This window comes from Antrostomus carolinensis, unplaced genomic scaffold (genome assembly GCF_000700745.2).
Source record: "Antrostomus carolinensis isolate BGI_N321 unplaced genomic scaffold, ASM70074v2 scaffold128, whole genome shotgun sequence".
In the NCBI taxonomy this organism is placed as follows: domain Eukaryota; kingdom Metazoa; phylum Chordata; class Aves; order Caprimulgiformes; family Caprimulgidae; genus Antrostomus; species Antrostomus carolinensis.
Window position 1 is genome coordinate 1 of NW_010334737.1, and position 15,945 is coordinate 15,945.

Below are 15,945 nucleotides of genomic sequence, written 5' to 3' on the forward strand. Positions count from 1 at the left end.
CCAGGTCATTGATGAAGATGTTCAACAAGACTGGACCCTGTACCGACTCCTGGGGACACCACTGGTTACAGGCCTTCAACTAGATTCTGCGCCACTGATCACAACCTTCTGAGCTCTGCCAGTCAGACAGTTCTCAACCCATCTCACCATCCACTCATCTATCCCATAACCTCTAAGCTTTGCTACAAGGATGCTGTGGGAGACAATATCAAAAGCCTTGCTGAAATCAAGGCAGACAACATCCACTGCTCTCCCCTCATCTCCCCTAGCTAAGAGAAGATCAATGCTCTGTCAGAGGGCAGGAGGCAGCATAGGAGCCATTTATTTATTTGGGTTAAAAAATACACTTTTTGGAGCCTGTTAAACGTGGCAATCACAACCTTCAACTTCACAACCAACCCAGTAGGTTTGTTAACACCTGCCAAGAGGCTGCAAGCTTCCCAACACCCTGATACATGGTACAGATGATATCACAGGTCGCTTGGAGTTCTGCTCCCATGTCAACAGGTTCATCCAAAGCATCAAGAGGAATTGGCAATTGGGATGTTATTCATCACCCAGCCAAGAATGATTCTTCTACAGGAGAGCTCACCACACCAAGCAACCCACACAAGAGACAATTAAACGATGACACTGCTAGACAGATTAAAATTGCGGCCCAATAGAGGAACTCGCTGTTACTAAAGCAATTTAATAAATGAAGTATGTTCTGGCAGAGCTTCTCTAGAAGGTATAAGCAGTGATCCAAACACTAGGACCTAACAAATTTCTTGGGTGAAATCCTGGCTCCATCAGAGCCAATGGCTAAACTCCCAGGCACTTCTATAGAGCCAGAATTTTAATTTCTCATGCCAGCTGTGACACACTGCTACAGCTTTGGGCAAACTACACTGAATCAACCTCCCCAGTTATAAAAACAGGCCACTAACCACTGCTCATGGAGATACTGTGGAGGATTCACAGATGTGCCCCGTACAGAAAAGGACAAACATCATTAATTAGTGCAATTTAGCAAACGGGCTACTTCAGTAACTCACCGTCAGGGAAATACTCCAGCGATACAAGTACCAGGCTGGCAGTTCCAGCAGGATCCAGCTCTTGTCCTGGGGAAAACTATCATCTTCCTTCTGAATTCCATGCAGAGAAGACTGGCCCAAGCTCTGGTGCAGTCCCCTCTCTCAGGACCTCAAGATGACCATCTTCACTAGTTGGACATTTTGAGAACTGTATTTGGATGATCTGTAACCATCTGACTGGCATCAACCCTCAGTTCTGTTCCTCTGCAGGCAAAGCGTGCCCGTGAACAGCGGCTGTCACCAGTCTGAGATGAACAAACACGTTGCTACACAAACGCACCTATTAACTCTAGATAACGCACACATTTGTTTAAAATTAATTCTGGGCTTCTCTTGCATATAAGTTTTATGGCTGTATGAAGAGAGGCTATAAAATGAGATTGGGTTTCTTGGTAGGTGGCACGTTACATTTTTTTAAGAAATATTATTCTTCCCATATAAATGCACAACAGATGTAACATTCGACCTAAGCAATAAGATTTATTACTATTTTTAAAGCCGATTCAGCATTCAGCTTAAAGAATGTTTAAGCTCCGAAGAGGTTCTTCTTGTCATCGATGCGTGTTTTGCATTTGTCAATTCTTGGCCTCAAAGCCGCCCCACAGTTTAGTATTTTAGACTTCTTAACGAAGGTGATGATCCTGCAATTCAATCTGCTGATGTAGCACATAGCAGCCTCCCTCCTCAGATCTTTGCTTTTAATATCAAAAGAAATCTGCATGGCCTCTTTGGTCTCCTTTTGAGCCCCTAAATCATTTCAGGTGATTTACGTTAAGCGTACTACCAACAGCACAAGCAATCAAAAGCAATTTTCACACATTGTTTGGCAATGAAAAAAAAAAAAAAATCACAGCTGTGATCAAACAACAGAGTCTAGCTTATACTGCCTTATATTCATTTCTTTACCTCATGCACTTGTGTATAAATATTTATTGTTTCATATTTTCTTCAGAGGCCATAGTTCTTTTTCCTAAAAATAACCTGCTTCTCTTTTCAAAGCACTGTTCTTCTTCCTTTTAAGTTCATTTCCAAGATCCCTGTGCATGGAAAGCAGTAAAAGAGGGATATGTGCAACTTTACCAACAAACATGCTGAAAATAACTAAAAATGAGGAACAATTCTTGGATAAACACCTTCAGTGGTAAAGAGGCCTGTGAAAAATCAACAGGCCTCCATGTTATACAGTCATTTTGTATTTTGTGTAAGGACAAGAAAGCTGAAAATGAAAACATACCTGAACGTAACATTAAAATCTCATTTCAATAAAATACTCATTTTTTGTTGCCCAACAGCTGCAACTATCAAGTAATTTTTCAGTTTTTGCATTTCACTTCATCTAACATAATTCTAGATGGTCCAGCAGGCAGCCCCTGGCCAACACTCTCCATTCAGCTCGGGTGAATCCTGGAGCTGTTGGATTTCTTCCCATTGGAGAAATCGATGCGTTCGAAAGTTCATCTCCTGTCCCACCATGCACACAACCAAGCACTCAAAAATGGTGAACTTCTATACAGCCTATAAAGAGAATCCTAGCATTAATCTATTGCTTTCACCTCATTTTTCTGATATGGACAACTACCAGCTTGTCATCAAAACTGCTTTCTGATCCCAGGTTCAAAGCATCGCACCAAATTGGGGGCTGCCCAAGCACATCCTCTTCCTGGAGAAAGGTGTGGGACAAAGTTCTTGGATGCTCCTCTAGAAGATCCAGGCAACATTGGGAACGCTACTGATCTAGTATAGTACACTACGCTATATGATCTGAGATCATATCCAGTGGGTCACCGCAGTATAAATGGATGCTTTCCCAATTCATCACAGTTACATATACCTGCAGATTCTCTCTGAACTGCTGTTCCCCAAAACTCTAGTCAAGGAGTGGTTCACCAGTTAGCTCCCTAGACATGGATCACTTCAGGCAGCCCTTTACAGGCGATACGCTGACCATCTTTAAGAAGGCTGTAATCCCACTGAGCCTCTCTCGTTGGTGACTGCACATCAGCCAGGACAAGGGGTTCCCAGACTTTTTAAAGGGATGCATCTGTTTTCTGCAGGAGAAAAATCACATTAAGTCTTTACTTCTCCTTAATGGCTGTGAGACTCAGGGTACTGATATCCACACGGATGTCATATATTCCATTTGAGAAGCATCTGAGTGCATTTGCAGTGAGCACTGGGATTAGATCCATGGGCCAGGGGAGTTTCTACCTGTCCAGTGCACAAGCACTGCTCTAGTTCTCTTTGATTTCACACCAGTTTTGGTTGGTTCATTCTACAAAAGCAGTAGCAGTGGAAGAGGTGTCAAGGGCAAGCAGCTTGGCCTGATCCTCTTTAGGATATGGCTTTGTGCTAAGACTTTTTGGTAATGGAATAGTGTCTGGCTTCCTTTAACATACTGAGAACATCTAGCCCTACTGTATCCCAGCTGTCTGGGGTAAGATTCAGCTATTTTCACAGAATCCCAGAATCGCCTTGATTGGAAAAGACCTCTAAGATCATCAAGTCCAACCATGAACCCAACACTGACCAGTCCCCTATGACTAACCCATGTCCCTCAGCACTATGTCTACACCACTCTGAAATCCCTCCAGGGATGGGGACCCCACCTCTGCCCTGGGCAACCCCTTCCAATGCCTCAGAACCCTTGCAGCAAAGAAATTCTTCCCCACATCCAATCTAAAACTCCTAAGATCAAGAAGCTGACAGCCATGCCTGCTATATGCTTTGCTGCAATGAGGGAAATAGGATTCTCTGTCCACCTCCAAAGATACACTCTCTTGGACTTGAAGAATTTTCTCAAAGACAGAGATCCTTGAGAAATGAACCACTAGACTGTCAAATATTATCAAAAGATTGACGAAGTTGTACCTCAGAGCTAGGACTGGGCACTCCACTCCACAGTGCATTCTTGCCTGTCCTTTGAGCAGTTTGAGTACATGGTGTGGTGATTTCAGAGTACCCATATTAAGAAGTAAATCACATAGAGGCTCGTCAAACCGCAGACACAAATGAGGGGGTTTTTTTAGTTCTGTATCGCCTGCATATGTCAAATGAGAGACATTGTTCTACAGACGGAAGTGCAACTGACAGGTTGCAATCCAATCCCTGACATTCTGTGATTGCTTCAAGAACAAAAGGATTTTAAAAAAAATTGTTTAAGCTTTACCTCTTCAGGTATTTTGAATATCCCCTGGAATATCTGATCACATAGTGGTTAGCAAATGGAAGGAAAGGAGGGAAGAAGAAAGGCTGAAAAGTATTCTAGAAGCAAAAGTCAGTCATTCATGTTGTCTACAGTTCCTTTGGCTCACAAAAGTCTCGAGACAGACTCTTGCTCTGTAGTAAAAAAATAAAATAAAATAAAAATTCCTCTACTGTCCTACCTTCTCTCCTCTGCAATGTTTGATGGAATCCAGAGCCACAAACTGCCTGGGCTTCCCAGGCAGAGGGTGTGTCCTAAAGCAGTTCATTCCACGTCTCCCTGACACCCTGCAGGCAGCCTTTCCCCCTAAAGCAAAGAATCTCACAATATCATTTTGTGTAACATTCTTTACGTATTTTGACTCACACTCCCAAAGCACATTTATTTCAATCAGACTGTGCATATGTGGGGATTGGGGGATTGCTGGGGTTTGGGGGGGGCGGGGAGGGGGGTTAGCTTTTTTCTTAGCTTTGTATTCTGTACTCTTTCTGGAGCTGGCCTTTTTGATTAAAGATTTTGCTTTGTAATGAAACCAAACCAAGTACTTCAACTCTGAAAGAGAGAGGGAAAAAAAAAAGGAGGCAAAACATGTGACGAGTCTTATTTTCCTTTCAAGAGTGACAAAACAGCAAATGCAATTCAATACTCAGGATCAGTTAATTCTATCTGAAAAAGCAGCTTATCATGTAAATTAACATTTGCTATGATTACAAACTATAGAATGCTCATTTCCTATGTAAAGCCCCCGTGGTGCCCGTACAAGTCACCTTCACACGTTGGGAATACGGGCATGGGGCAACACAGGTCACTGGTTATCAGCTCTTGTTTTATTTCCCAATACATTCACCATTCTCTGTACTTCCAAAGGCAAATACATCACGTTTGGTTGGCAGATGCTGGTACCTGATAATCCATGATTAACTCAGCTTCAAAGTGAGACAGTAATGCATATTTGTGTTTCTCTCCCTTTAATGCAGTACAAAGCCGGACACAGCTCAGAAAGAAATCCCTACAATCCATTACCTATTTATGATCATGTACAAACAGATATTTATCATGTTAAAAGAGAACCATATGTTAAAGTGGAGGCTAGAGCCCAATAAATCTTTTTGGATGAAAACCCTTTTCAAAAAAAGGAATAAAATAATTAACATTTGCTTTTGCCAGTAGAAACATTTACTCATGAATCTCCAGGGAAGGGAAGGGCATTTAACCTTTTCACATGCCACCCCTCTCAGACATCTCTGACCCCCACTGCAAAACAGACAATAAAGATTCCCGACTCCATGCTGCTGATTAAACCCCTTGTAAGAAACATCTGGATGAAATTTTCTTGGCAGTTGATTTGAAAAGTACACAAGAAGCAGAACTAGGGAGCAGCCACAGTTCAGCTGAGTGACATAAAGATGATGCTATGCAAAAGCAGATTTTTCCTTGAACACATTAACTCCTAAATATTAGCTTGTGACTGTGCAAGTAACCTGATTAGCAGAAGAAAACGAAATCCCTCTTCTACTCTGCATCCCAGTGTAGAGGAGGCAAATGGGCTTTGAAAGAAACCAAACTCAACAATGTAATTTTTTTAAAGTAAAATAATAAAGGGCTTAAACTGCTTACCTGCCTAATATTTCAACTGTCAGGTTAAGAGAGGTATTGTCCATGTCTTTATGTTCCAAAATCTCTGAAATTTGTGAAGGATTTCAAAACTTCTATGGTTTCTGAGAAACTCACCAACAAACTGGATGTGATACCTCCCTGTCGTCTCAGTCAATACACTCCTGGACCTAAATTGGCTAAAATGACCTACAATTTTCATGGCCTGATGTTCAACATAAAGGATGTCCTGGCCCTCTGCTGCTTGAGCTTAAAGAGCCCGTCCAGTGCAGCTCCATATCTTGTTCCCTTTTGGAAATACAGACCCTGGAATTCTCCCAGTTTTCTGTATGTACAACAGACCTAAAAGTGAGACATTTTCACTGCTGCTATTAAGTGAGTAGCAGCAGTGAAAAACCTTTGTGAATCAGTCCAACTTTACTTGGCAGTTGCTGTGTGGGAAAAAGAAAAAGGGGGCAAAGGAAGGAGAAAAGGGGGCAAAGGAAGGAGAAAAGGGGGAGAAAGGATTAAAAAAAAAGAAAAAAAAAAAAAGAAAAAAGCAGTAGAGAGCAGCACCAGAGAGATTCTGACACAAAGTTGCAGGAAAAAGGAAAGCAGCGGGAAACCTTCTGCCCCACAGCTGCCAGGCTGAGAAAATTCCAGGGGATCGGTCAAGGAACAGGCAGAGACACTTTGGCCTTCTCCAGAAACCAGGGCACAGAGCACTTCAGATTTATCAGACTGAATTATAATTACTCTGACACAGAAAAAAATGAAATCTTCAGCAGAGAGCAGGGCCAGCAACCTGTAATTCAGCATGGTCGCTGAAAATGTGACGGGGTATGGGAAGGGCTTTGACTTCTCAGCTGCGGCACTGCTCTACAGAAATACATTATCAGCACGTGCTCAGAATTGCTTGGGAAATACTTTTAAGTCATAAAGAAATTAACACACAGAGACAAAATCTGGTCTAAATATTTTATCTCCAACCCAAGATTCACATTCTAAAGCACCCCTACTTATTTTGGCTACACCACTGTGATTCCAATAGACCTAAAGGAGGGGCACCTATTCAAATTAGTACTGCTATCAGTTTCTCACTAAATAAACGCATTCACAAACACCCTGTTAAACGTGTTTCCATTTATGAGAAACCATCTTTTTTTTAGGAAAAATCTAGCAGATAATGAAATTTCAGCATGGGATAAGAACAGCCAAATGGAATGCAGACCAGAAATTCAATCACAAAAGTGTAAGGTTAAGAAATAAGTTTGGAGCTGTTTTTCTTCTATCAAGATAAATAAAATACTGTCAATATTTTGTACCACATCATTCAGTACGACCATTGGAACGGTAATGAATGAATAAAAAGAGAAAAGAGGTTTATCGAACCCCCAGTAAAATCCAATAGTCATCAAAAATAGTGGAAATAAAAAGTTGTCATGTAGAATGTCCACGTGCGAGGGCCACACCGCCTGTCCAGGCAAGAGGTGATACCCATGTAGATTTAGGGTCGCCCCCTGCCATGCATGCCATCACAACTCAAGTGAGCTGATTTCATGGCTAAGAGAAATAATTTAAGACTACTGCATCAAGGGAAAATCTGCAATTTTGTTAAGACTTTTGATGTAACCAGTGCATGCTTTGCAACTTCAACAGATACCTCCCTGGTCTCCATCAAATAGGGAAGATAATCTTCTGAATCCAGCAATGTGTACGCAACCAACAAACGATTAAACCGAGTAGGAAAAAGCAGGTGACTGGAAAACATGGAACCAAGGCTTACAGTGTATCAAGAAATGTCCTTACACTTACAAAATTATAATGCACTCCAAAATCCATTTGTTCAGGCAACCCACGTACAACAGAAGGCACTGTTATCCATATGAATCTATCAATCCTGCACAGCAAAAACCTGAGAAGTGCAACTCGATTAGATGCAGCCTGGCCCCTCCCAGTCATTCAGGTTCCTTGAGGACAAATAGCTTCCTTTCAGTCCATCCCAATTATAAAAACACCACAAGAATTTGTACATTACAGTAGCTGGTTAAGAAAGAACATTCTGGTGGGGGGAGCGCACTGCGATTTTCCAGGAAACCTTCAGCAGCATTAAATTACCCTCCCCTGTCACTCAGAAGTCACGATGATTTCAAGAAAATGTAATGATGAGACCCTTCCCATTGACCTTTGTCGTTGATCCTTCAGTTGCCACCAGGAGTACCTCCCGCAAAGTTTAACGCTGTGATCAGTCCTTTGTTGTCAAATGTGTAGCCACTTTGTTGTTCTATTGTCTTAGTCTCTAGAATTCAAAGAAAGGAAAGGATATGAAAAATAGGCTACAGAGAACACTTCTGCCAGAGACAATACAGCTCAGCTAAGAACGCAAAGTTGTGGAGAAAATTCTCGGTTGAGTCAAAATCTCATTCCCTAAATGCAGTGACAGGAAAAAATATACTCAGATCTTCTCTAAATGCATAAGCACACACACCTCTACAACAGAGCTGAGAAATCAATCCTCTCCAGAACCAGGCTATGCTACACTATTCTGTGTGTTTTTTGGATTAATTCTTGTGGTGGTTTCACCCTTTTGGTTTGCAGCCAAACACAGCCTGCTCTCCCACTCTTCCCCACTCCCCTTCCAGGGAGTAGGGGAGAGAATTGGAAGGAAAAGGGCAAGGGGACTCGTGGGTTGAGATAAAAACTATTTGCTAATTAAAATAAAATTATAATGATAATAACAGTACTAACAGAACATGCAAATGAGTGATGCCCAGTGCAGTTGCTCACCACCCGCCGACCGATGCCCAGCCTGTCCCAGCCAGTGATCCCAGAGCACAGACAGTCCCCAAACCCCAGAAGAGCGAGAGCCTGAGCGATCCCTGAGGGAATCCCCCCGATTTCCAGTCAGCCCTGGTTCATGTCCTGCCCATGCCGGGATAGGAGATGGAATATCTCATTGGCAGAGCCAAATGCCAATTTGGGGTTTTGCTAATTACTGTGCTTCCCCCCTCCCAGCCCTTTGCACCTGCAACTCCCCAAACACAATGAGCTTGGGCTGCAGCAGCAACTAATGACATTGGTACCTGATCAACATTCTTCTCATCACAAATCCCACACTGAACCCAACACACAGCTGCTCCAGCTGCTGAGGAAAACATTATCCTAGTGAAACCACAACAAATCTGATTTTATTCTCCATGATGCAAGTTTTCTAAACATCTAAAACCCTTCACTGACTGTGAAGGCAATGTTAGCAGTTAGAAACCTGTTATACACATAATAATCTATAGTGATCTTCATCAAATGCCTGGCTGACAGCTAGGTATTGCCTTAATTTCACCTTCATTTCAAAGGTCAGATTGTGCAAAAGTAGTTCATACCCTGTTCAAACAGCAGCACTTGCCAATGAGAAGGCAAATAATTAGAAGCAATAATAATCTCTCAGAATAACACACACCTCCAAGCAAGGGAAAATATAAGTGCAGTATCCTACTCGCTCCTCTCAGGAAATGTTAATTAGCACAGAGATTTATTCTCTCTGTTGTTACAGATTAGATGTGATTCCAACATCCCCGCCACAGGTAAAATGGCCCCGCAGAAGTGACTCACCTGCAGCGTTTCTCCGGTGTTCTGCTAATGTATAAATTTCCTGCAGCTGTTTCTTCTGATCTTCGCTCAGTGGTGCTGTCAGCGAGTGGTACCATGCTGCATCTCGGCTCTGCACCGCTGTCGGAACAGGATCGGGCACAAAGTGATTATCAGGCTACGTTGCAAGTTAATTTCAGAAGAACAAAATGAAACACATGGAATTTCCTGGTTCGTTTTAAAACAGAATTTGTACAGGTTCAGTTTTCCTGTTGGTTTTCTTAGCACAGAATCCCCCCACTGTAATAGAGGCAATCCATTCTGGGGAACTTAATTACATCCTCTGCTTTCTGAAACAGCAAGTTAACCGTGTGGCCATTATTCATGGACAGTGATGAAGTGAACTTTCTAATTTAGAACTCACATCAAAACTAAAAGCAACAGGATTTGTCAAACAGGAAAGGGAGAAAATAATTTCTTCATTATGATTTTAACATCTAGAAAGTGACAAATATGTCTATTTATAGGAGCCCCTCTAGTGACCGAGTCCCACTTATTTAGCCTGTGACTGAAACATTCTGAAAGAGAACACGGAGAGAATTAATCTCTGGCTGTATTTGCTACCATTTGGTTTTTATAGTACTTGTAAGCAAAAAAAAAATCTCAGGATCAACATTATTAGAAAGCAAGATCATATCTTCAATAATCTAAATCATTACTCATAACAAAGAAAAGGGTTTTTCCTGGTGATGATCACAAACACCTCCAAACTACTTCATCATGTCAGATCATTTTGCCAAACAGCAAACACATACCTAAAAGTGCTTGCGTAAAAAACTGGTATTCATCAACACCATTTTCAAGGTCAAGAGGTGTGCTGAACCCTTCAAGGGCAGTCTCTTCCAACGCATCTTCATCCCAGTCATCATCATCATCATCTTCATCCTCTTCCTCTTCACCTCCACCACCACCACCACCTCCTCCTCCTCCTCCACCATGGTTCTCTTGCATCGCCTGGCTCACTTCATTTGTCTCCTCCTCATCACTCGGTATCTCTTCTGCAAAAGCATTGATGTGTTTTGTGAAACAAAGTTTTAAAAGTATGAGGAAACAATGACTTATGAATGAAGAACAATTAATAAATCTAGGCTTTGGCTGGAAAGAGGACCCTCTGTTAACACCCTTCTCCCTGAATCTGAGAAGAACTGGAAAAATTAAGCCATTGAAATGTTTCCTACATTCAAGATCAGTTAAACTTTTGTTTCTAAGCACACCTGGGGAACGTGAAACTGCCAGCTTTTTTCTTCTTTCATTTATGCAGCCATTGTGCAATTATAGGATCCAAAAAAACTGAGGAAATGTGTCTTGGATAAAGTGTTCCATCACTGTGCTTTTTAAATGGTGAACAAATAAAGATTTGCGCAGACTTCACAAACTGACACAGAACAAAGAGAACGCCAGATGTAGACCAAATGTCTGCCTGCTATTCTTCAGAGTGCTCCTCTGTTTGAAAAAAAAACCTTAAACCAGCACCTTTTGCTTAGCTTCACCTTCCATTCCACTTCTGAAACAATGATTCCATCCTGAATTAAACCCAACTCCAACATGCAATTCTAAACACTGCTATTTCTTACTTAAGGAAAAAATGGTTCTGACTTATAATCAAGATTAAAAAAACCCACCACCTTCAATTCCAAACCTTCAGCTCTTCCTGTGTTAACAGTTTACAAAGAATAAAGATGATCATATCTGCAACAAGCAGGGACTGGATCACAGGACAGAGATTTGGAAATTACTGTGCTGTTTCCATACTGTATTCCTATGCACTGAGAAGAATTCTGTAATTTCATTATAGAACAACCACACTGTGTGAAATCTGAGTGGATTACATAATCTGTTTACACCCAATCTAATTTTCAGACCTCAACCCATCTATCTCCTGTTCCAAGTCAAATACAGCCACACACACATCTGCCTGCAATGCTGTGTCAAATTCACTCCCCACAACTCCCTCCGCAAGGTTTACTGATGGACGCTGTTGTGTGGTGGGAAACCACAGGAAGTGGAAAGCTGCTGTGTGGAGTCCCACATGACAAGTCATTGAGGCCACTGAAGGAGAAGGCGAGTCACGTCAGTTTGCAGAAGTGAAAGCCATCCAACTAGCCCTAGAGACTGCTGGATGAGACAAGTGGCCAGTGCTCTGTCTCTACAGTGAACCCTGGATGGTGGCTAACTCCCTGTGGGGTGGCTGCAGCAGTGGAAGACGAACTGGCAGCGCAGGGGGAAACCCATCTGGGCTGCTGCATTGTGGCAGGACATCGCTGCTTGAGTAGAAAACATGACTTTAAAGGTACGTCATGTAGGTGCTCACATGTGCCCAAAAGCCACGCCATGGAAGAACATCAAAACAATGAACATGTAGATAAAGCTGCCAAAATTGAGGTAGCTCCCGTGGACCTGGACTGGGAACGTAAGGGTGAGCTAACTGTAGCTCAATGGGCCCATGAAACATGGGGACATCTAGGGAGAGATGCAACATATTGATGAGCCTGTGATGGAGGGCTGGACCTGACCACAGAGGCCATTACACAGGTTACTCGTGCAGGTGAAACATGTGCTGCAATCAAGCGAGCCACACCAGTAAAATCTCCCTGGAACAGAGGGTGGTGGTGGGTTTTCAATACAGCAAGGCCAGGTAAATCAACTACATTGGACCATTGTCACGATGGTTCTTTGATATTTTTAGTCCTCTGGCAGACACAGCAGGAAGAGGTCTGTCTGCTCCAGGAACCTCAGCCATCTCAAACCTCACTTTGCAAATCACTTTCCATTTGGCCAAAGAAGACTTGCTAGGATTTCCTTCAAAGTTCAGCCAAACAGGTCTTTCAAATAGCTGGGTACTAGGAACAGCTTCTTTCCAGGAATCAGCAATATAACCCAGCTGCCTACGTGAGAAGAGGGAGCACATTCACAACCCAGAAAAGTGGACTTGCAAGTTTTATGGTTACTCTTAAACCAATACTACCCTTTCACAAAGTGTTACACTGAAACATTTTGATTACATTTTGGGAGGAGTAAATCAATTCCTACGATGATCTGTCAAGCACCCAGTAAACTGAGCTATTTTCAGCAGACTAATGAGTCTTGAAAATTAACCTCCATCTCTTACCCCCTTTAAATTAAATCCAGAAAAAATCCATAATGTGTAAAGGGGAGATTTTACCATTATCTTCTGCAATGTGCTTTTCATCTTTAGCATGATCCTCATGTTCTGTGAGTTCTCGTGAGGCGCAAACTTGTTTTAAGCCCAGGAAGAGGAGGAGGACTGAAGGGACGATCTGAGCAGCCACAGCGTCCACCGCAGGCGGTCGGTTCTGCAATTCCATTAGGATGCTCAGTCCTATTATACACATCTTTCTGTCATGGAGTCTGAAACAACACACACTTGTTAGACAAAAAAAACCCACCAGATTTTCACTGCAAGGGTATGTAGTGAGCATTAAAGTCCTAGTGCTTGACGTGGCAGAAGACAATGTCACAGAGACTATGCTCAAAATCCATGCGGGAAGCTCCTAAGCACATTATTTCCTTTGTTCTGAATGCAAGTAATTCTCCGATAACAATTAAAGACCTCTCAAGCACTGGCCAAATTCCTGGAACAACTCTTTCTGATTACCAAGTGCAAAGTTTGTCATGCCAAATAGATACTGTTTAATAATTATGTAGGATATCTTGTCTTTAATAAGGCATTTGATACAGATTATCATAATTAAATAGGATGGAAAATTAATTTGCCTTGGCTTCGATAGCAGTACTGTTGCAATGACTGAAATTAGTAAAAAGACTATTAGTGAGGAATAATGATAAGTGGGAAGGCACTGAATTGCAGGGTGCATTTACAGAGTGCCACAGGGCTAGCTGTATTTAAACATGTTTATTAAGAGTCCATCAGAATGACATTCGATTTCCAACACTAACTTGAGACACATTGCTAACTCCAGTGAAAGCAGGGAAACAATCCCACCCTATCAGTTATTCAATAGGGAATTACTGAAGTTATTGGAATTATTTCAAATAGGAAACTTGCAAATGAGTAGAACTCCAGTAAAACAAACGAACTATAGATAACTGAAAGGAAAGAAAATAATGAGATCAGTAGCAGAAAGATTTTTATGTGACCATAGGCAGGAAACTAGGTAAGAGCCTATGCTCTTAAGAAGAACTGATTTTCATGTCTCGCACACAAGACAGGGAAAATTCCTCCATTACTGGAGGTACCAGTAGTATTCGGCTCCCCTCTAACATGATGGTATTTTGCTACTAAGGGCTTGAGAGGAGCTTCTTTTATTTGGACTATTCAATGTGATGCTGACAGCTTCTGTGCAAGCCTTCTGCAGGACAAGCTTGACCTGAGCCAGCAGTGTGTGACTGCAGCCCAAAGGCCAACTGTGTCCTGGGCTGCATCAACAGAGGGGTGGGCAGCAGGGCCAGGGAGGGGATTGTCCCCCTCTGCTCTGCCCTTGGGAGGCCCCAGCTGCAGTTTTGTATCCAGGCTGTTGGAACGGGTCCAGAGGAGAGCAAGGAAGATGATCAGAGGGCTGGAGCACCTCTCTGCTCAAGGAAGGGTGAGGGAGTTGGGCTTGTTGAGCTTGGAGAAGAGAAGGCTCCAGGGAGACCTCACTGCAGCCTTCCAGTGCCTGAAGGGAGCTTAGAAACAGGAGGGAGAGAGACTTTGTCCATGGGCAGAGAGTGACAGGACAAGGGGAGATGGTTTGAAACCGAGAGAGGGGAGATTATTTAGGTGAGATCCGAGGACAGAATTTTTCACCCAGAGGGTGGTGAGACAGTGTCCCAGGTTGTCCAGAGAAGCTGTGGCTGCTCCTCCCTGGAAGTGTTTAAGGCCAGGTTGGATGAGGCTTTGAGCAACCTGGTCTAGTGGAAGGTGTCCCTGCTGCTGGCAGGGGGGTTGGGACTGGATGAGCTTTCAGGTCCCTTCCAACCCAAACCTGTCTGGGATTCTGTGACTCTAAGTAGTTCCAACAAGCAGTTTCAGCCAGAACTACAGACACAAAGCAAACCTCCAGAGCTGGCAGAAAATGGCCAGGCTCTAGACTCTCAGAAGATACTTTCATTATTGAATCAGTTTTACTTTAGAATGAAGAGGACACAAGTTGAGAGAAAAGCAGCTAGCAAGATGTGCACCAAAGGCTGCACTAAAGCTTACAGGGAACAGCCAGCTCAATCCGCTACTTCAAAAATTACTATAGAAATACAATTTTTAAAGTGCTTACAATTTCTTCACCAAAGATCCCATATAACATGCCACTGAACTATAATATTCCTCAAGTAATACAAGTGATCATGTATCACATCTTTCTGAACTTTACACGTGCTTAAACAATGCTGGGGGTCTGGAGGGATTTCAGTACACCTCCCACGTTGTTAGTCCTGTTAGGTCTTAGCAAAATGATTCCATTCTCAGAGTATTTGACAACAACAATAAATTATATACAACCATGTGTAACGTTACAATCACAGAAGACCTTCCAAGAAAAACAGTCAACTAGCATATCAAATGACATGCTTTGTCATTTTGGGTTTGGCTGCTCCATTTACATGTGTTGAAAAATGTATGTAAATGCAAGCAGGCGAAGAGCATCCTTCCATCACTGCTAACTGCAATATTTTCTTTTTGAAACGAATGAGGCACAAAAGAGGGCACAGAAATCAACCAAGGAAACTGAGTTAGGGGAACAGGGTCTGTTTTCACCAAAAATAAACCCAAATAAATTTAAAAAAACCACCCTCTCCCCCCAAAAAAAAACCAAAAACCAACTCCTTACTCCTTTATCTATGTTGAAAAAAAAGAGAGAACATGCCAACATCATGAAGACCAAAATCCAGGCTAAAGATGATGCTACCTATGAATGAAACATAACTTTTTGGGGAGAGTTGTCCTTACTGCAAGTACAAAAAGGAAAGAACTTTACCTCCTCTCTCTCTGCCAGCACCTTCATCCAAGTTTGACCAAAGCTCTGTAATCTGTGCACAAGATACCTATCCTGCACTTTGACATTGGAGAGCCATGAAATTTCTTCCCCAAATGCATAATGAAGCCATTTCAGTGTATGTGTAATGAATGAGTAGTTACTGACACTTGGCACAAACTTTTAGAATGTATTTGAAAAAGCCACCATTACACAATGCCAATTGTGTAAAATGTAAAAAAAATGTAAAAAAAAATCTTAGTAATTAGTGGCTTAAGTTTCATACTAAATTCCCTTTTCTGGACAGCAAATGGAACTGCAACAATCAAGCAGTGCTGTTTAAAAGGAAGTCATCATTAGGAAGCAGCCAAAAGGCCAAAAAATACAGCCTATTTGTCACACTCCATTTTCAAACTTCTAAACAGAGAAGTTCTAAGCATGAACACATCTTCAGAATCTGCATGTTATTGGAAGGCCCAGCAGGACAGCAGAAATCCAGGCA

The 15,945-nt window shown here is 42.2% G+C and overlaps 1 protein-coding gene across 1 annotated transcript in view; it reads right to left on the reverse strand.

Moving 5' to 3' along the window:
- Positions 1-7,462: 7,462 nt before the first annotated feature.
- The window catches only part of IPO8 (importin 8), a 38,398-nt gene continuing 29,915 nt past the window's right edge, over positions 7,463-15,945 (reverse strand). Inside the window, exons 21-24 of the mRNA XM_010174272.2 lie at positions 12,680-12,885; positions 10,272-10,514; positions 9,481-9,597; positions 7,463-8,170 (exon numbers count right to left, since the gene is read on the reverse strand). Coding sequence (XP_010172574.2) covers positions 8,073-8,170; positions 9,481-9,597; positions 10,272-10,514; positions 12,680-12,885 — 664 coding nt within the window. The 3' untranslated portion in view covers positions 7,463-8,072. The remainder of the gene's footprint in view (positions 8,171-9,480; positions 9,598-10,271; positions 10,515-12,679; positions 12,886-15,945) is intronic.